The sequence below is a fragment of the Poecilia reticulata genome, chromosome 1, assembly GCF_904066995.2.
Source record: "Poecilia reticulata chromosome 1, P_reticulata-male-v2, whole genome shotgun sequence".
Classification (NCBI taxonomy): domain Eukaryota; kingdom Metazoa; phylum Chordata; class Actinopteri; order Cyprinodontiformes; family Poeciliidae; genus Poecilia; species Poecilia reticulata.
This window is the reverse complement of record NC_088830.1, coordinates 33,923,071-33,944,190: the sequence shown is the minus strand read 5'-3', so window position 1 is coordinate 33,944,190 and position 21,120 is coordinate 33,923,071. Positions and strand designations below refer to the sequence as shown.

At 48.4% G+C, this 21,120-nt stretch overlaps 1 protein-coding gene and 1 non-coding gene across 4 annotated transcripts; one reads left to right on the top strand and one right to left on the bottom strand.

Annotated features, from left to right (window-relative positions):
• On the top strand, positions 1-14,935 carry hpgd (15-hydroxyprostaglandin dehydrogenase). 3 transcript variants are annotated; one of them, XR_014089433.1, is made up of 8 exons: positions 1-183; positions 2,544-2,667; positions 4,336-4,442; positions 5,482-5,578; positions 11,693-11,769; positions 11,846-12,009; positions 13,475-13,924; positions 13,957-14,935. XR_014089433.1 is itself a non-coding variant. In XM_081611882.1 (7 exons), exons 1-7 carry the CDS (start codon positions 73-75, stop codon positions 13,596-13,598), a joined length of 804 nt encoding a protein of 267 aa, XP_081468008.1. In that variant the 5' UTR covers positions 1-72; the 3' UTR covers positions 13,599-14,935. The 3 variants fall into 3 exon arrangements, 1 of the variants encoding a protein (XP_081468008.1); XR_014089436.1 differs by having other exon boundaries at positions 5-165; XM_081611882.1 differs by having other exon boundaries at positions 13,475-14,935.
• Positions 14,936-20,758: 5,823 nt separating this feature from the next.
• Positions 20,759-20,949, bottom strand: LOC145553725 (U2 spliceosomal RNA). Its single transcript, XR_014089764.1, has one exon. It is a non-coding gene; the product is annotated as a U2 spliceosomal RNA (small nuclear RNA).
• Positions 20,950-21,120: the final 171 nt, after the last annotated feature.

The following is a 21,120-nucleotide window of genomic DNA, read 5'->3' as shown; positions in this document are numbered from 1 at the left end:
GGAGGAGGAGGAGAAAAGCAGCAGCGCAGCGCGGACTGCGCTCAGACCCGCAGCGCGACGCCGGTGTCGATCATGTCTCTGGCCGGGAAGGTGGCTCTGGTGACCGGAGGAGCTCAGGGCATCGGGAGGGCAGCGGTCCAGTCTCTGCTGAGGAGCTCAGCCAAGGTTCGGTTCTGCTCCAAGGTTCGGTTCCGACCCTGGAGCCTTTCACGTTCTGCTGCCTCTGCAGCTGCTGATCACATCTAACTTTTTCCTGCTTTAAAAACTTCTGGTCGAACTTTCTGCCGAAACGGTTCTGGTTCTGTTAAAATGCGCGGCGGCTTGACGCGCAGTTCTGCTTTTAGAGGAGTTTCCTTCACACATGCAGAGAATCGGTATCAGAACCGTCTCAGCAGCAGAACTTGTGAAACCGCAGGTCTGATGACACCGAACCGGCTTCCTGCTCTGCTGATGCTCCGATCCGCTCCGTCTCGGACCGGGTTCCGTGGGTCCGCTGACCGGGTTCGGTGGGTCCACTGACCGGGTTCCGTGGGTCCGCTGACCGGGTTCCGTGGGTCCGCTGACCGGGTTCCGTGGGTCCACTGACCGGGTTCCGTGGGTCCACTGACCGGGTTCGGTGGTTTCGCTGCTCCGTGTCATTACCTGCGTTTCCATTAACCATAAAATTGCACAAATTGAAAGAAATGGGCTTAATGGAAACATCAGTTTTGAGAAGATGAGGTGGAATCAAAACGGATATATTTGGCAAAACACTTTTTTTCCGCATCATTTAAATCACTGATCAACAACCGGAAGCTGCTGGTGAAAACTACGAAGAAGACAACAGGAAGTAGTAGGAGAATGGCGGGTTTTTTTCGGAACTCCGACAGCTTGCAGTTCATAAACTGTTGTCATTCCAACATGTTGAACACATAACTCTTATGTAAAATGGCCGTAGGCGGGGCTTGTCGCCCCAACGTCTCCTCTGATTGGCTGAATTATGAACACGGCTCATCTAAGTGCCTACATCCGTAGCTGCCATGATTTTTAATTTCATTTCATATTTAAAGGAAACACCATAATTACAAAATTGTTTTTGATTAGTTTTTTCGGCATTAGCAGCTTATGGACAAAGATTTGAGCACATTTGTTATAGAAACGCAGCAACTGATTCGGGTCCAGAGTTCTCAACGTGCAGGAACATAAATCTGATTTATTTGTGGATTTATAAAATAAAACTTTCATTTCATGTCTTGCTGTAAGCAGAGGTGCATAAAGTTCACCAAGATGTTCTCAGGTAGCGCAGCGCTACAGCAGCATATTTTCACTCAAATAAAAATAAACATTCAAAACATTTATCAAGTAAAAAATTATTTGGTGAAAATAACAGCAACACTATTTCATGTGGGGGAAAGGAGAGCAGACCAGATGGGTCCCATGTGGGTTTGCCCATGTAGGGCCACAACCTACATGGGCAAACCCATATGGGACCCATCTGGTCTGCTCTCCTTTCCCCCACATGGGGCCCAACTAGGCATGCTGGCAGGGATGCAGCTAAAAATATATTATTATAAAGCATTTAAAGATGGCTGTGTTGATGTAAGAGAGAATATATATATATATATATATATATATATATATATATATATATATATATATATATATATATATTAAAAACAGAAGCTGCTCTGCTGTAGGATCAGCTGATCGTCTCTACTCTGCCTCCATGGAGGATCTTTAGCTCGTCGCTACATTTTCCTCTTTGCTTTCGCCTGTTGGTCCAGTTAGTTTTCAGAACCTGCTAACTGGGTCAAGGCTGCGATCTTCTCTGCCAAGTCATCTGGTTAAAACAGTATCATTTCTTAACTTACAGCAGATTATAGATGCACTTCTTAAACAGATGTTTTAAAATGAGGCAGCTGGATTCAGCCTGCTGATAAACCTGCTGCCTTTCTGTCCCGTCTGACTTTGAGTTAAATTATTTAGAGAAATGTAAACACATGTAAAACATTTCAATTTTAAAAGATTTCCCTCTTAAATAACAGCTGCATCTGATCATCATCACAGCAGCGCTGCAGTGTTATAATGACACTTTAACACATTTCTTCATTTTTATTGCTGTAATTTATTACATTACACTTGCAGCGATCCGTCATTCCACCTGAATATCGACGGGCCTCCTCTCCATAACTCGCCTGCTGGAAAAACCTTTTCCTACATCTTCATCCTCCTCCTCGTTTTCTGGTGGCTCTGCTGAGCTCTCCACCTGCCTCCATCTTTACCTGCCTGTCATCAGATGACGTCAGGAATCAGGAAAACAGACTCCGCCCCGCCGCGTGTTGAAAGAGCCGACCAAAGTCTGCATCAAGAATAAACCCTAATATTTTAAAAACACTGAAACGCCGACTAGAAATACCGTTTGCTCCATCTCTCTGGCGCCCCCTGCAGCTCAGCAGCGCCCCCTGCAGCTCAGCAGCGCCCCCTGCAGCTCAGCAGCGCCCCCTGCAGCTCAGCAGCGCCCCCTGCAGTGATGTGAACCCGGTTTTTGCGTCCCGGTCCTGCAGGTGGCCGTGGTGGACCTGAACAAGACGGTGGGGGAGCAGTGCCAGACCCAGCTGGATGCCGAGTTCGGGGAAGGAAGGAGCGCGTTCATCCAGTGCGACGTCACGAACGGCGACGCTCTGAGAGGTGAGGAAGAGGAGCAGGCCTGACGATGAAGCTGCACTTCCTGTTCAGGAAACAGGAAGTGATGCGGTAACTTCACTGAGTCATTTCTGGTTTTCAAGACTAAATTTGGCTGAATTGAAATGTTTCAGTGGTGCAGGTGTTGGCGTCGCCATGGCAACGCTACTCAGCCAAACATTGACAGAGAAAAAAATGGAGGTTCATCATATTTTCACCATGTTAGTCATACATTAAAAATAAAATAATTATTTAGTAAAACTAAATGTTTAGTTAACCAGCTGAATGTTGGACACAGTGATCCGTGTTAGCTTAACGCTTAGCTAACAAAGCGTTAGCTAAGCGTTAACGCTTTGTTAACGCTTAGCTAACGTTAACAAAGCGTTAACGTTAGCTAACCTCGTGCTGATGACAGGATAAATAACCAGTTGTTCATGCTGATCACCGTCGTGGCTGTAATACGGAAAGCCCCGAGGCTCAGACCCAGTGACCCAGTAACTGTGCTGTTCAATCGCTGCCTGCAGCAGCCGGATCCGTCTGCAGAGGTTCCTGCAGATCCGACCCGTCCTGGTCCCGTGTGGGAACCGGCTGCTGCCTTACGGTGGAATGCTGCAGATGTTGCTACTTGCCGGTTTTTCCCACCTCAGGTTTTCCTCCCCGGGGCTGTTTACACAGCAGCAGATCACCTGGGCGCAGAGGAGCCCACACATCCTGCCGTCATCCGTTCCCCCTCCAGCGCTGTGTGTACCGGCGCGTACTGGGAGGCCCGGTCAGTCCAGGAAGCAGAACCGCTTTACAGACGACCTCGAGTTCGTCTGTAAACAGTTTATGAGCCATTAATAACTGTTTATTATGCATTAATTAAGGCTGAGAAGGAGACAACGTCCACTGGCTTCTGGACAAATAGTGAGACAAATCTGCTTTCAACCTGGAAGTTTCAGGTCTGACCTTTGACCTCAGAAAATCAGATTTTACAACTAAAAACAAATCATAATCAGATCTTCAGCATTATTTAATTCACCCAGTTTAGATCCAGCTGCAGCTGCTGGAGCCTAAAAACAAAACGTACAAAAACCAAAAGTTACTCCAGTCAGAGTAACCAGAACATGGATCACATTAGCATTAGCATCGTTTAGCTAACATTACCTCATCCAGCAGCATTCGTCAAATCTGTTTGGTTGGTTTGCTGCTATGATTGTAACTCACACTGCTGCTAAAAGCCAAACCAACAAAATGCCCTTCATGCCCCCTGTACCCCTCCTGCCCCCCGTCCCCTTCATGCCCCCATCCCTCTCCTGCCCCCCGTCCTTCTCCTGCCCCCATCCCCTTCATGCCCCCCGTCCTTCTCCTGCCCCCCATCCCCTTCATGCCCCCCGTCCTTCTCCTGCCCCCCGTCCTTCTCCTGCCCCCCATCCTCCTCTTGCCCCCCTCTTGCCCCCCATCCCCTCTTGCCCCCTCCTGCCCCCATCCCCTTCATGCCCCCCGTCCTTCTCCTGCCCCCCATCCCCCTCTTGCCCCCCGTCCTTCTCCTGCCCCCCTCTTGCCCCCCATCCCCCTCCTGCCCCCCTCTTGCCCCCCATCCCCCTCTTGCCCCCCTCCTGCCCCCCATCCCCCTCATGCTACCAGGGCTGTCCTGAGTGACGTCCGTATCACTGTCTCTGTCTCCCTGGACAGACGCCTTCCAGAGGACGGTGGACCAGTTTGGACGCCTGGACATCGTCATCAACAACGCCGGCATCAACAACGAGAAGAACTGGGAGAAAACCATCCAGGTCAACCTGGTAAGAACCGACCCGCGTCACAAACTACCGACACCAGAACCGAACCGACCCTGAACACATATGAGACCAGAGCAGGAGAATTAGAATCAGTTTAAATGTTTAAAGGAAAACCAGAACCAAAGTTTAGAAATATCACATCATCTGCATGTTTAGGAAATAATAACTGATCCGGTCACAGCTCTGGGATCAGAACCGGGACTCGGCCCGCTACACGGTTCTCTGCAGAGGAACTCCTCCTGGTTTTGGTCTGCAGTGAAGAAACGATAAATAAACCACATTTAGAAATGATCCGTTTCATCACTTCTTGTTTCAATAAAGCGCTTCCTCTTCCTGCACCGAGCCGATCAGAACCTCATCTGTCAGGATTTCACTAGAAACCTCAGAGCTCATTCTGAGGGCTCTGGTTCCACTGGTTCTGGTTCTGGTTCCAGCTCTGTTGGCCTTCTAAGGCCACAGCATTGACTTTGACTAGGCCACTGCAAAGCCTCCATGCCGTTTTTCAGAGGTAGGTTCTGTTTTGGGTCATTTCCTGGTTCTGGTTCCGGTTCTGGAGGTTGGACGTTCTCCTTCAGCAGAATGACTCCAGGAAGCCAAACATCCCCAGCCATCATGCTGCCACCGCCATGCCTCCCTGTTGGTTTCATGTTCTGCTGTAACGGGTCGCTCTCTTTCCAAACCGGTCAGCTTTTCCTGACCTCTGACCTCTGCTCTGGTTTTTATGTCTGCTGGCTCCAGGTCGGCTCTTTTCCTCTGCAGATCAACGTCTGCTCAGGTTTTGGATCCTGATTCCAGAACATGCTGACCCACAGGTCAGAGGTCATCTGAGCAGGCAGAATGTCTGACTTGTTTCAGTTCCAGCTGGTTGCAGATGGTATCAGCAGCTCGATGTTGTTTTTGTCGTTGCTGACGGCTTCCTGAGGAAACCGCAGCCTCTGGTATCGCCTCTTATCAGAAATGTCGCCTTTCATGACTTCCTGTCCCAGCGTCGCGTCGAGTTGCGCCGACTTTAACCGCTTCTTCTTCTCTGCTTTATCTGCAGACCTCAGTGATAAAGGGAACCTACTTGGCCCTGGAGCACATGAGCAAAGAGTACGGCAAGGAAGGAGGCACCATCATCAACGTGTCCTCCATGGCAGGTAACCGCTGGGAACGGTGAGGGAGTCACATACCGGCAGGGCCCCTTCGGAGGGCCCCTTCCCCTCCGAAGGACCCCGGCCCCTTCGGAGGGCCCCTTCCCCTCCGAAGGACCCCAGCCCCTTCGGAAGCCCCAGCCCCTTCGGAAGGCCCCAGCTCCTTCGGAGGGCCCCGGCTCCTTCGGAGGACCCCTTCCCCTCCAAAGGACCCCGGCCCCTTCGGAGAACCTCAGCCCCTTCAGAATCCCCGGCTCCTTCGGAGGGCCCCTTCCCCTCCAAAGGACCCCGGCTCCTTCGGAGGGCCCCGGCTCCTTCGGAGGGCCCCAGCTCCTTCGGAGGGCCCCTTCCCCTCCAAAGGACCCCGGCCCCTTCGGAGGGCCCCGGCCCCTTCGGAGGGCCCCTTCCCCTCCAAAGGACCCCGGCTCCTTCGGAGGGCCCCGGCTCCTTCGGAGGGCCCCTTCCCCTCCAAAGGACCCCGGCCCCTTCGGAGGGCCCCGGCCCCTTCGGAGGTCCCCGGGGCCTCCTAAGGACCCCGGATTGTTTTGCTCTCTGCGCCGTTGTAATTGTCTCTGGGTGTAAAAGTTTTACTGGATTGAATGGAGATTGCTGTGGGCGGACGCAGCCTGAGAGCTGACCCCAGTGCATTGTGGGAAGGAAAACGGCCTGAAACTAACTGCAAGGATCTTTAAATGAAACGTTCTGGGTTCCACCTGATCAGTCTGTAAAAAAAGGGTCAAAGGTCAGCAGGCCGTCTGCTGAGAGATGATCGCCTGCTGCTGCTCATGCAGACATGATGAAGCTGAAATCTTCCTCTTCATCGCTGCAGGAAACGTCCTGATCTGTGTTGTCTGATAACTTCCTGTGTCGTCGCCGTTCTGCTGCGGTTCAGATCGCTGTGACCTCTGACCCCGCTGCTGTACGCTCCTCTGCAGCGCGGCAGGAAGGATCGGGTTCGACCCAAATTAAAACTCGCCCATCTAGAGACAAACATGCAGCTCCGGACAAAATCTGGAGTTTTTACTTCCGTCTTAGAAACAGAAGCAGATTTGATAAAAATTGTTCCGTATCCGAGTCCAGCTGGTTTGACTGACGTCCTCCTCCAACATTAAACCTGATTCATTTCAACTTCAAGCCTCCTGGGGAGACAAAGAAGCGTCTTCATGTCTGAACTGAGAGGAGTTGGTGCAGAACCGGGTCGGGTTCAGGGTTCCCACTACGGAGAGTTTTGGATCCTGAGGCGATGAAACCAGAGACGTTTCCTGCAGCAGCTCCATCTAAACTCAAACTGTCTGGAAACGTCAGTTTCCTCCAGTGTATCGTAAGCCTGGCGGGCTGCCAGGCTGCACAGCCCCCCGCCAGGCTGAGCGCCGTTTATCAGAGGCGATTCACAGTTGAACTGCCGCGGCGCCAGCTCTCACTCAAACCGGTTCCTCTGGAAGGTTCCAGCAGAGCAGGTTTACTGGCAGCAATGGTCCGTCTGCTCAGGAGTCACTCGGAGCGGGGAGGCGGATCTGAGCGCCTGGATCTTTGTGTGAGGTTTACGCTTCTCATCACGCTCCGTCTGCGCAGCTCTGGGTCTGAAGGAGCTGCCTGTAGGAGGCGCTCTGACCCCCACAGCATGAAACCAGAAACGTCCTCAAGTTATCCAACTACAAGCATTCACTCACACACACACACACTCACACACATTCAGACACACTCACACACACATACACACGCATTCACACATACACACTCACACACATTCAGACACACTCACACACACTCACACACAGACACACACACACTCACATACACACAGATTCACACACACACATTCGACCACCAGGCTTCTGGGTGAAACTCTGAGTTTCAACCAGAACCGGCCTTTACTTCAGAGGGTCAGTTTGTCTGTGCAGATGATATTCAGACTGTAGCACCGTTAGCACCTTCAGCACCGTTAGCACCTTCAGCACCGTTAGCACCTTCAGCACCGTTAGCACCTTCAGCACCGTTAGCACCGTTAGCACCTTTAGCACCGTTAGCACCTTTAGCACCGTTAGCACCTTTAGCACCGTTAGCACCTTTAGCACCTTTAGCACCGTTAGCGCTGTTAGCACTGTTAGCACCGTTAGCACCTTCAGCACCGTTAGCACCTTCAGCACCGTTAGCACCTTCAGCACCGTTAGCACCTTCAGCACCGTTAGCACCGTTAGCACCTTTAGCACCGTTAGCACCTTTAGCACCGTTAGCACCTTTAGCACCGTTAGCACCTTTAGCACCGTTACCACCTTTAGCACCGTTAGCACCGTTAGCACCTTTAGCACCGTTACCACCTTTAGCACCGTTAGCACCTTTAGCACCTTTAGCACCGTTACCACCTTTAGCACCGTTAGCACCGTTAGCATCTTTAGCACCTTTAGCACCGTTACCACCTTTAGCACCGTTAGCACCTTTAGCACCTTTAGCACCTTTAGCACCGTTAGCACCGTTAGCACCGTTAGCACCGTTAGCGCTGTTAGCACCGTTAGCGCTGTTAGCACCGTTAGCACCGTTAGCACCGTTAGCACTGTTAGCACCGTTAGCACCGTTAGCACCTTTAGCACCGTTAGCATCTTTAGCACCTTTAGCACCGTTAGCACCGTTAGCACCTTTAGCACCTTTAGCACCGTTAGCACCTTTAGCACCGTTAGCACCTTTAGCACCGTTAGCACCTTTAGCACCGTTAGCACCGTTAGCACCGTTAGCACCGTTAGCACTGTTAGCACCGTTAGCGCTGTTAGCACCGTTAGCACTGTCAGCACCGTTAGCACCGTTAGCACCTTTAGCACCGTTAGCACCTTTAGCACCGTTAGCACCTTTAGCACCGTTAGCACCTTTAGCACCGTTACCACCTTTAGCACCGTTAGCACCGTTAGCACCTTTAGCACCGTTACCACCTTTAGCACCGTTAGCACCTTTAGCACCTTTAGCACCGTTACCACCTTTAGCACCGTTAGCACCGTTAGCATCTTTAGCACCTTTAGCACCGTTACCACCTTTAGCACCGTTAGCACCTTTAGCACCTTTAGCACCTTTAGCACCGTTACCACCGTTAGCACCGTTAGCACCTTTAGCACCGTTAGCACCTTTAGCACCGTTAGCACCTTTAGCATCGTTAGCACCTTTAGCACCGTTAGCACCTGTAGCCTCTATGCAACTAAAATGGACGGCGCTTGGGTTCGATACCAACCCGGTACCGCAATCGGTGAGCGGCACCACTGATCTGGTTTATGACCAATATGACCCAGAAAAACATCAGAATTTTAGGCAAAATGATTCAACCCAACTTTATTAAAGTCCAACTACCTAACGCAGCAGACCACGTGGGGCTGAAGCGGCTAGCTCACTTAGCTTAGCTGAAGTCTGTCTCCTCTCGTCCCTCCCACGTCGACCAAGCTCCTCCAACTTCTCCCGAATTTCGTCCTCTCCCGTGTTTTGTCCGGTTTTCCAACCCTTGAGTCTTTATTTCCTCACTTCTTGCCTGCTGGTCTCAAGCTCCGGTCTCCACCATCACGGTTCTCCTCTCCTTCTTTGTCCCGCCTCCTCTTCTCTCAACCAATCACGAGTCCCGCACCGGACGGACTGTCTCACTGACCAATCAAATGGCAAAGTCAAATGAAATGCATCTTACGTCACATTAACTCTTCTTTCAATTTCAATATTTACATAAAATAATGCTCTTAAATGATTTACAAACAATACCGTTTTAATTACTAAGTAAGCTAATTACTTAATTATGACCTTTACCCTTTATATTATTTAGATATTAAAGTAAAGGAGAATACTAGTGTATTTCCTTCAGAAACAAAAATATGACATCCATAGCTGTCACCAATGGTATGCATTAAAACATTTACTTTTAATATATTTGTGTCCTGTCTTGAACTAAGTAAGATTTCTTTTAACCTTAACATGCAGGAGCAAATTAGCGTAACCTCAGTTCACCACAGCTGCAGATCGTCCTGATCAGAAAACCTTCAGCTGAAGGAAGAGAAAGCAGAACCAGAGCATGTCTGTGAACCACAGATTCCCCTGATGCTGTGGTTTCAGCAGGAGACGATGGAAACTGGCAGCAGGATGTTTCCAGGTTTTCTGGAGCATCAGGGTTTTTCCAGGTTGTTCCAGGTCCGAGTTAACCATCAGGTGAAAAACATCCAGGATGAACCCGAACTCTTCGCTTTTCATGGTTTCAGGTTTTTTCCAGCCTGGTTCAGATCCGTATCCTGACCCTCAGCAGGCTGGAAACCTTCAGGAACATTCTTGTGACGAACGTGGACGAGTCCAAACCTGGACAAATACCTGGAAGATCAGAGTTTCAGGGAAGGAATGCGTGTTTACAGAGATGTCCATCATTGGACCCTGGTGGATGAGGCTCCTGGGATTTTTCCAGTCTTCCACCAGTTCCCCTGAACTCTGATCTGCCGGGTCCATAGTCAGAGGTTGGACATTGTAAACTAGAGGACAACGGTGCTGGTTCTGAGGTTTTAGTGTCCGTCTGGTCTGAGAGGTGAGCAGCGACATTTTCCTGAAGGACAGAGCGATTCAACACATTCCTGAAAGCTTAAAGGCCAGATTAGCTGCCGTCTTCCTCCTCCGGTGGCGGCGGCTTGCTGCAACCCGCCTGCTGACATTCAGGAGCTTTTGATCCCGCCATGATAATCAGAAACAGCAGAGGATCTTATCTAGGAACACAAACAGCTGCTGGAGGCTGGATGGATGTGTCCGGGTGGAAAAAGTCACAGAGATGTTTAACTGAAAACAGATTTCTGTGCTGATCTACAGCCGTCAGCTGGAGAAGATCCCATGGAAGCCGAGGCAGTTCTGAGGCGCGCTAACGCTAAGGCACCATTCATAAAAATGTGTTCAGCTGATGCTAAAGCGCTATCCCAATGTGACATGTAGCATAGCGTAATGCTAAAGCGCTAACTCAATGTGACATGTAGCATAGCGTAATGCTAAAGCGCTAACTCAATGTGACATGTAGCATAGCGTAATGCTAAAGCGCTAACTCAATGTGACATGTAGCATAGCGTAATGCTAAAGCGCTAACTCAATGTGACATGTAGCATAGCGTAATGCTAAAGCGCTATCCCCACGTGACGTAGCATAATGCTAAAGCGCTATCCCAATGTGACATGTAGCATAGCGTAATGCTAAAGCGCTAACTCAATGTGACATGTAGCATAGCGTAATGCTAAAGCGCTAACTCAATGTGACATGTAGCATAGCGTAATGCTAAAGCGCTAACTCAATGTGACATGTAGCATAGCGTAATGCTAAAGCGCTATCCCCACGTGACGTAGCATAATGCTAAAGCGCTAACTCAATGTGACATGTAGCATAACGTAATGCTAAAGCGCTATCCCCACGTGACGTAGCATAATGCTAAAGCGCTAACTCAATGTGACATGTAGCGTAGCATAATGCTAAAACGTTATCCCGACGTGACGTAGCGTAATGCTAAAGCGCTAACTCAATGTGACATGTAGCATAGCGTAATGCTAAAGCGCTATCCCCACGTGACGTAGCATAATGCTAAAGCGCTAACTCAATGTGACATGTAGCATAGCGTAATGCTAAAGCGCTATCCCCACGTGACGTAGCATAATGCTAAAGCGCTAACTCAATGTGACATGTAGCGTAGCATAATGCTAAAACGTTATCCCGACGTGACGTAGCGTAATGCTAAAGCGCTAACTCAATGTGACATGTAGCGTAGCATAATGCTGTAGGAAGCACCGATCTGGTTTTTCACTTCTGATATGATACCAACATTGACATGACTCAGCATGAGGCATAGAGCTACACTGAATAGATCCGCCCTTATGGAACATTGTCTTTGTTTCCTGATCTAGAAGTTTTTTCAACATCGGTACTGATACAGATATTGATTTCCACTCTAGTTGATGCCCAGCTGGTCTCAATGAAGCCAAGAGCGCTAAATGTTTCAAAGTTAGAAAAACACCAAGCTGCTAAAGCGCGTTGCCGTTAGCGGCTTGCTGTGCGTGCGTCGCCTCTGCAGGAGGAAGTGATGCGGTCTGACGGCTCCAGCTTCCTGCTGCAGCAGCAATGACTCTGGTTTCTCTCCTCCTCCAGCCTTCCTCCACTCCCCCCATCAGCCCGTCTACACGGCCACCAAACACGGAGTGATCGGCTTCACACGAGCGATGGCGGTGAGCGGAGCGCAGCGTGAGTCGGCCGTCCGCCCGCAGGGTTCAGGTCAGCAGCTGTGTGTCTGTGTCTCTGCAGGACGCCGCCGCCCAGGACGACTACGGCGTCCGCATCAACGTCCTGTGTCCCGCCTTCGTCGACACGCCGCTGCTGCACACCGTGGAGGACGAGGACAATATGGGGAAGTTCGTCAAGTTCAAGGACGACTTCAAGCAGAGCATGGACAAGTTTGGGGTTCTACAGTAAGTCCAGCAGAACCGGGTTCTGGGCTCAGAACACAACCCAGCATCAGATAAATGTCAATGACTCCAGATTTATATGACGGAGGTTGTAGAGATCCTCATCATTCACTATGTATTCCCAAAGACTTGGCTCCAGTGGTGTCCCGTCCTGACCCACCGGTACCATCCTGACCCATCAGTCCCATCCTGACCCATCGGTCCCATCCTGACCCACCGGTCCCGTCCTGACCCACCGGTCCCTGACCCATCAGTCCCGTCCTGACCCATCAGTCCCGTCCTGACCCATCAGTCCCGTCCTGACCCACCGGTCCGGTCCTGACCCATCAGTCCCATCCTGACCCATCGGTCCCATCCTGACCCACCGGTCCCGTCCTGACCCACCGGTCCCTGACCCACCGGTCCCGTCCCTGACCCACCGGGTCCAATGGGACGTTGGTCCCATCCTGACCCACCGGTCCCTGACCCATCAGTCCCATCCTGACCCACCGGTCCGGTCCTGACCCATCGGTCCTGTCCTGACCCACCGGGTCCAATGGGACGTTGCTCCCTCTGCAGCTGGAACAGCTTCAGCTCTTCAGGCTGCCCACCAGGTCTAGCAGAGAGTTTACGGGGATTTCTGACCATTCTTCCAGAAGCACATGAGGTCACACACTGATGTGGGAGGAGAAGGCCTGGCTCTCAGTCTCGGCTCTGATTCATCCCGAGGTGTTCTGATCGGGTTGAGGTCAGGACTCTGAGCCAGGCTGTCCATCATGTCTTTATGGACCTTGCTTTGTGCTCTGGTCCACTAAGGGTCCAGATCCAAACTCAGATGGAATCCTGGACGTGTCCAAGATGTCTTGGTCTCCTGAAGCAGCCAGAGTTCCTTTCACTGGAGCCAAGGGGCCAAGCCCGTCTCCTGAAAAACAGCCCACATCATGATCCCTCCTCCACCAAACTTTACTCTTGGCCCAATGCGGTGAGACGAGCATTGGGTCCTGCAGGCCCAGGACTTCATTTATGCACCTGGTTCCCCTCACCTGGATGGGTGTTGTTCACCCACGATGCCCCTAAATAAAGTCCAGAGACGGTTCATGTCAGCCTGGAGATTCTGAGGGGTTCTGGTGACCCGGCTCGGTTCCCGGAGTGAACCCGGTTCCTGTTGGGTGTGGAAGTCCAGAGGACGTTACGATGCCGACCAGAACTTCAGCTTTTAGTTCCACATCCAGCTTCAGGTTCTGGGTCGGACCATCAGAACCATCAGAACCATCCTGTCCTGGTGTCTTCAACCCAAACCGGCTACAGTCGGGCCTGCCGGTACCACCGGAGCAGAGCCGGCTCAGTGGCAGCAGGTCGGACTGAGGTTCTGGTTCTGATGAACCCAGAGAACCTCCCACCGTTTGAAGCGTCTGGCTGGAGGCGCCGGACCCGTTTCAGTCTGGATCCGGGCCCGGCGGTTCTGCTGACGTTGTGTCTCTGTTTCCAGGCCGCCGCTCATCGCTGAAGGGATGATGAGGCTCATTTTGGACCCGAGCCTGAACGGCGCCGTGATGAAGATCACCTGCGCCAAGGGAATCCACTTCCACACGTACGAACCCATGTCGGCCTGACCTCCGACCCGGTCAGAGGTTCTGGGAGCTAGACTGGAACCGGTTCCTCATAGAACCTCAGCTCTTTGGTTTCAGATGATTGTTTTAGAGAAATGCTGAAGATGATTCTGTTCTGCTTCCTGTTTGGACTCAGCAAAGCAGAACCGCTTCCTGTGGGAACTAAAAGTCCAGAATCAGCTGATTTGACCAGAACCAGAACCGCCTGCTGATGACAAGGAAACGGTTCTGACCTGGTCCAGTCATGGACAACCAAACTTCTCCTGACTTCTTCATAAATGATCCGATTGGTGCCAGGTTCTGTTGGTACCAGGTTCTGTTGGTACCAGGTTCTGTTGGTACCAGGTTCTGTTGGTACCAGGTTCTAACCTCAGAACCGGGTTTCTCCCAGTTTGTGTTCACCGGTTGCGTTCGGGTCCAGATCTTTGCTTTGGTTCATCGCGGTTCTGCTCAGCTCTCTGAAGGTCCCACCACAAGGTTTTCATCAGGTGAAGGCCTGGACTTTGACTAGGCCACTGCAGCACTTTGATTCTCTTCTTCTTCAGCTGTAGATCTGCTGCTGTGTTTGGATTGCGGTTTTGCTCTGACCCAATTTAGACCGAGATTCAGAATAGGTTTGGTTCTGTTGGACTTCATCCATTTCTGTCTCTGTGCTCCACCAGGTCCGGTAACCGGTTCCAGAACCCGACCAGAACCCCTCAGTGTAAATTACCTAGAGAAATAATGAGATTTGGTTAAATATGAAAACAGGCTTTAATGCTGAAAACTGATCAAACATGTCACAGAAATGGATCAGAACCAGAGTTACACTCACCGTCCAGCGCTGGTCCACTGGGCTCCCGATGGACGGAACCAGGAGAGAGAAGGACCGGAGAGTTGGGCTTTAATTCTCCTCTGCAGTCTGTTGGCTCCCTACAAGGTCCAATCAGGTTCAGTTAATCAGGTTCGGTTAATCAGGTTCAGTCTGTTTACATGTGACTGTCGGCAGACACACATGAACATGGTTATGTGAGCCGCAGCATGCTGTAAGCAGATTAAAAGAGACAGAACCTACAGCGGTTCATACAGATCATCTCAACTGGCCTGAAACAAAACCAAAAGTAACTGAAGGTCAACAGAAAATGCAAGAATTCTTATTAAAAATACTTTAATGATCCCAAAGGGAAATGAAATAAAAGCAAACGCTTCATTGACCTCCCCACCTGCAGGGGGCGCCAAGTGTCCACTGATGGAAAGGAGCAGCTGTGTTAGCAGGCCAATAACTAAAGGATTATTCAGTGAAGGTTTGACCCACCTGAACCCACCTGGACCCACCTGAACCCACCTGGACCCACCTGGACTCACCTGTCAGGCTTCGTTCACACAGTGGCGCTCTGCTTACAGCAGTAAAGATGGCCGCCGCTGTGGGAATGAAGCCAAAGAAAAACGTTTTTCCTTCTGGTTGTAGATTACAGTCAGGTGGGAAATAATCGTCTCTTATTTTAAAAATAATTGATTATTGTTTTTGCAGCCATTCAGCATTTAATGTTTATAAATATTTTTGCTTTGATTTGTTATTTTTGTATTTTTGCTGAAGGAATCAGGTTCAAATCTTCAGAAAGATGGATACTAAATTCACAGGTTGAAATCTGAAAGTTGATCAGCTGATTGATAAAGATCTATCGTTAACGTAAAAATTCATCGTTAATGTAAAGATCCATCATGAACGTAAAAATCCATCGTTAACGTAAAGATCTGTCATTAACCTAAAAATCCATCGTTAACATAAAAATCCATCGTTAACGTAAAAATCCATCGTTAACGTAAAATCCATCGTTAACGTAAAATCCATCGTTAACATAAAAATCTATTGTCAACGTAAAAATCCATTGTTAACGTAAAATCCATTGTTAACGTAAAAATCCATCGTTAACGTAAAAATCCATCGTTAACGTAAAAATCCATTAACATAAAAATCCGTCGTAAGAATTAAAATCCATCGTTAGCGTCAAAATCAATCGTTTTGTAAAAATCCATCAATAACATAAAAATCCTTTAACGTAAAAATCCATCGTTAACGTAAAAATCCATCGTTAACATAAAAATATATTGTTAACGTAAAATCCATCATTAACGTAAAGATCCATCGTTAACGCAAAATTCTGTCGTTAACAGAAAAATCCATTGTTAACGTAAAAATCCATCGTTAACGTAAAAATCCATCGTTAACGTAAAATCCGTCATTAACGTAAAGGTCCATCGTTAACGTAAAATCCATCGTTAACATAAAAATCTATTGTTAACGTAAAATCCGTCATTAACGTAAAATCCATCATTAACGTAAAGATCCATCGTTAACGCAAAATTCTGTCGTTAACAGAAAAATCCATCGTTAACGTAAAAATCCATCGTTAACGTAAAAATCCATCGTTAACGTAAAATCCATCGTTAACATAAAAATCTATCGTTAACGTAAAAATCTATTGTTAACGTAAAAATCTATTGTTAACGTAAAATCCATTGTTAACGTAAAATCCATTGTTAACGTAAAGATCTTTACGTTAACGACGGATGCTAGAAGATGACAGAAGAACCTTCTGAGAGAGCAGAAGGTTCGTCCGGGTCAGAGTTTGAGTCTCTTTAACTGGATCTATTCTGGTTCTGGTTCTGGTTCTGTTCTGGTTCTGTTCTGGTTCCGGGTCAGACTGGCTGCTCTGGAACCTCACAAATCTTTAAATCAGTTTTTAAAAAGAACCAAAGAATTTCTGCTTTTTGTATGAACTTGTTTTGAGTCGTTGGACGTATAGAAATGGTTTTCTGTTGCTTTAAGGGCTCCGTGGCTCCAGGGCGCCTCCATGTGGCCGGTGATTATCGGGTTATTTTGTGTTTTCAGGGTAAAATCATCTGATTTATGTTAGAAAAACGTTTTATGCAAGATTGTGTTCATACTGTTACATTTCTGTAACTTGATTTTTAATTTAAATGTATCCTCCTGGTATCATCTGAGGACGCAGCCAGGAAATAAATATTAATGTAAATATAAATAAATGCTGCTTTGCTTTTGCTTCATGTGTTAAATGATTCTGTGGTCAGGCAGTGAAACGGTTCGGCAGACGGAGGCTCCGCCTGTTTGGCCTCTTCAGCCGTATCCAGCACCAAACTGCTGCAGCTCCTTCTGTCCGGAGGCACATGTGGGATCTTTATTCCACAAACTGACCCGAAGCAGAACGCCTCGGCTCTCCGCTGAGGCATGGAGAGCTTTGCCAGATAAATGAAGTTCTGCCGTTAAAATCAGCATGGAGGAATATTCCACTGTAACCTGCAAACGGTGTCAAAGTTCACTGTGAGATGACAGCGAAGCCACAACCATGGAAACGTCAGCAACGCTTTGCCTCGGTTCCCACAGGCTGGATCATCCTGCAGCGACTGAAATCTGAACTCCAACTTCCTGATAGAGAAGATTTAGAAACATCCATCTGCACAGAACCACATCCAGAATCGATGCTACGCCAAACACTAATTCAGAGAAAATAAGTTCAGCAACTCAGCCATGACACCAGCCGGTTCCTGGAACCCGCAGCGTTCCTGTCGCTGATCGGGTCTGATATCAAACCTCCGGTTTATCGGGTTGCTGTGGCGGCGCAGAGGTTAAGATCTGGAGGCCTCGGTGTGGCCGTCGCAGGTTCGATTCCTGGCCTGCTGCCCTTTGCCTCATGTCTTCCCCCTTCTCTCAATTCAGTGTCAAATAAAGGCCAATCAAACCTTTAACCACAACCTGGACGAATCCTGTCAGCCTGCAGTTTCAGATCCATCCACAGCCGATCTAAAACTCATCAGCAACATTATTTTTAAAGGTTTCAGCAGCTGAGCGGCTCCAGAGAATCAGCTGCTGGATCAAACTTAGAGAAAACTGCTGAACCTGAATCCTGGTGTGAGGACAGATGAGATGAGATTGTCCTCCATCCAGAGGGAAGCAGCCGGATGAGCCGTGTTGCCTTCATGGTCCTCTGGTTCGCTGCACTTTCACCCAGACGGAGGTCTTTAGACGCGGCGCTGCTCTTCCTGTCTGCTCCGAAACGCCACACTGCCTGAAGTCGGGACAAATGTTTCCCTTCCAGCATTTCCTCCTGGCTGAAGGTTGCAGGAGATCATCAGACCCGGTTCCTGCAGCGAGAGCACAGCAGCAGAAACTTCCAGTTCAACCAGTTCAGATGGTCCAGTGGAAACCGGAGGAGTCGGCTGGATCGATCCGACCGCCTCACTGAGCCGGACTCGGTTCTACTGGGACCGAAGCCGCAGCATCTGCTGCAGTTCCAGCTGCAGCGGTTCGCTGCACCGAGGAAACCACCCAAACTAAGCGCTGCTGTTCCCCTCCTGGCCTGTGGGGGCGCCGCACCAACGACCGCTGAAGGAAATGAATGTTATCGGATAATATGAGATGTTAATGTCCCATATTAATACTGCTGTTGTGCTGAATTTACCAATATTTTACTTTATCAGTGTTTTTAATCGATTACTAAAATAATTGCTTACAACGGATGGACAGATCTAGAATCTGAATCTGACTTTAAGACTTAGATTATCTCAGATTATACTAGTTTATTTGGTTATCCTGGATTGCCATGGATTATCTCAGGATGCTGTAGCTGCTGGTCTGTAATAATCCAGCGTAATCCCAACAGCCTGAAGCTGTTAATCTCTGCTGAACCTCGTTTGTCGCCGACGTTCCTCGTTAATCTTGGCGACGTCCCTTTGCTGTTCCAACCCGATGGCCGTCTTCCAAACCTGTGAGGTCAGCCTGAGGTCACCGGCTCTGGCTCAGAGGAGGAAGAGGAGGAGAGAGGAAGAGGCTGCTTACATCTCCTCGGCTTTCAGACGGACTGCGGTTCCTTCCAGCTGACTGACGGCTCCGCCGCAGAACAATGAGCTCTAATGAAGTGTTTCCACCTCGTTTCACCCTCTGAGAGGATGTTTAACTTCACACCCTCAGCCGAAACTGGAATGTGTTGAAGTGCATGCTCAGGTCAAAGGTCATGCTGTTGGACTGGCTGACAGCAGCTCCAGGATGAACGGGTCAGGGTTCGTGTTTGGACGGCTGTTAATAATAAAACCAGAGAAGAGCTGCGTCGTTTCTCCTCCTGCCGAGTTTTAATGAGGCTTCAGGCTGCAGAGGTCAAAGGTCAGAGGCTTCAGCTTCGTCCTGAAGATGCTGATCACGATCGATCGGTTTCTGGTTTTGGTCCACGTGGAGCTGAAACCAGAAAATAGTCACAGCATTTATTCCACATTTTACGTTTCAGTTCTTTACTAGATTTGATTAAAGATTCTGAGCTTCATTAAATAAAAAGTGTTTGTTAAAATCCTGACGTGTCGGTAATATCATCTCCACTTCCTGTGTTTCAGTCGCTCCCTCAGTTTTCTTAGTCTTGGTTCCTCTTTTTTATTGCTGATTGCTGAATGAAACTTTTAACCAAAAAACAGGAATTTGTTTTGCTCCGGTTCGGAGGGTCAGGCTTTAAAAACGCCGTTTTTTCCCGGGTTAAACATTGACAGACTGAGAACATGGAGTTATGTACAGCGGGGGATCAGCTGGCGCCCCCTGCAGGAAGGAAGGTGCCACAACAAGAACAAATCTGATCCTGCTGAACTTCTTTGTTTCCCCTGAACTAAACTGGACTGGACCAACTTTTAATAAGACAAATCAATATTTAACATGTCTGATTTCCATCCCTGTTTTCTGCTATAGAACTACAAATATTAGAGACTCTTGTGCTAACTGAAGGTTAGCTACACAGGAGTCTGAATGTGTCTTTTCAATTATTAGAGTAAATATTATAAATAGTTTATTTGATATAAAACATAATTCAAATATTTGACTGAAGGCCTCAACAGGCATTAACTTTTTAAACGGTCAAACATGTTTAGTTCATTAACCAGGTGAGCTGAACAGAAACCTGTTCAGAAACGTTAAACATCAGGAAACAGAGAAAAACACAACCACATGTGGAGTTAATGAAAAGATGCTTCCTGTTCACCAAGCGCCGTCTGTCCTTTAGTTCATCCGTTTTTAAACCTTCATGACGGTTATTATGTTCACCAAATCCCTGTTTTCGTCTTGTGACATCATCTCACAATATTTATTATTATTATTTCTCCAACAAAGTCAAATCATGTTATTTCAACAAGGAACCTGTGGTGGGAAATTACTGTAAGTTAACATCTGCTGGTCATGTTATATGAAATGCTTGTGGACGCTCAGTGTTTGGGACACACACACACACACAAATATACACACACACACATACACACACATATATACACACACAGACACACACACATATACACACACACAAACACACACACAAAGATACACACACAAACACACGCATACACACAAAGATACACACACACACACACACACACAAAGATACACACACATACACACACACACATACACAAACACACACATACACACACACACATACATACATACACACACACATACACAAACATAAACACACAAACACACACAGAAGGTTGGATGTTGTTTCCTGCCTGTCCTTGTTTTGGATCCTGGGTATGAAACTCGTCGTCTGTCTGGCAGAACGTCTTCGTTACTGATTGTCCCTCTAACTCTGCATTGAGCTCATGAATAAACCTGACTGAGTGATTTCACCTGATCACTCACTCACCTGACTGCCTGGTTACTCACCTTACCTGGCAGTCAGGTGAGATCACTCACTCACCTGACTGCCTGGTTACTCACCTTACCTGGCAGTCAGGTGAGATCACTCACTCACCTGACTGCCTGTAATGCTGTTTTTTCCACAACAATTCTCAGACTGAAGAACTTTCGGCCTCCAAGTCACTTAAACTGGCTCCTTTAAACTCTCTCTTTGCTAAAGCTCTATTAATTAATGATTTCATCACGAACCAATCATCAATCAGCGCCTCCTAACTGCAATTTTTTAAGTGAGAAATGAAAAAAGTATATTTAATATACATCTAAGATGATAAAACACATTTTTCAGATTAGCTCAGAAGCCAGCTGCGTTCTTAGTAAGGAGAGCAGCGCCACCTAGTGTTGGTACATTCAACCTGCAGGCTGCCAACAAATACATGACTGCAGCATAATTACAGCTTCACCGTCAAACCTACGGTTTTGAGTTTTCATGTGACGGTTCGGGGGGTGCACCGGTCCTGGAGGTACTGCAATACCAGGTCGATGCGTGGAGTGGACGGAGCAAGCCCCTATTCCATCTCCCTGCTCCAAAAATCAATTTAATATATGGTCCCCGGGTAGGGGACGTATCAGATATTAAACTGATAAGAACAGATACTACACTTGATCTTAGCCAAAAGGCCGAGAAGCGATAACCTATTTAACTGGGGAGGGAACCATTTCAACCTCGAACATCCCGGTTTGACTCACGGTTCGGAACATTTTATATGTTATCGCTCTAAAAACAAGCAGCGCAAGTTAAAAATAATGCTCTAAAATCACTGACGTCGTTTTCACAGCGGAAAACAAAGACAAATGAGCCGA

What these genes read in the sequence shown, in the direction of transcription:
- hpgd (XM_081611882.1), top strand. Translation starts at nt 73, where the DNA reads ATGTCTCTGGCCGGGAAGGTGGCTCTGGTGACCGGAGGAGCTCAGGGC. An exon ending in GCTTCACACGAGCGATGGCG is followed by an intron (nt 11,770 to 11,845) that starts GTGAGCGGAGCG and finishes GTGTCTCTGCAG; the next exon opens with GACGCCGCCGCCCAGGACGA. An exon ending in GACAAGTTTGGGGTTCTACA is followed by an intron (nt 12,010 to 13,474) that starts GTAAGTCCAGCA and finishes CTCTGTTTCCAG; the next exon opens with GCCGCCGCTCATCGCTGAAG.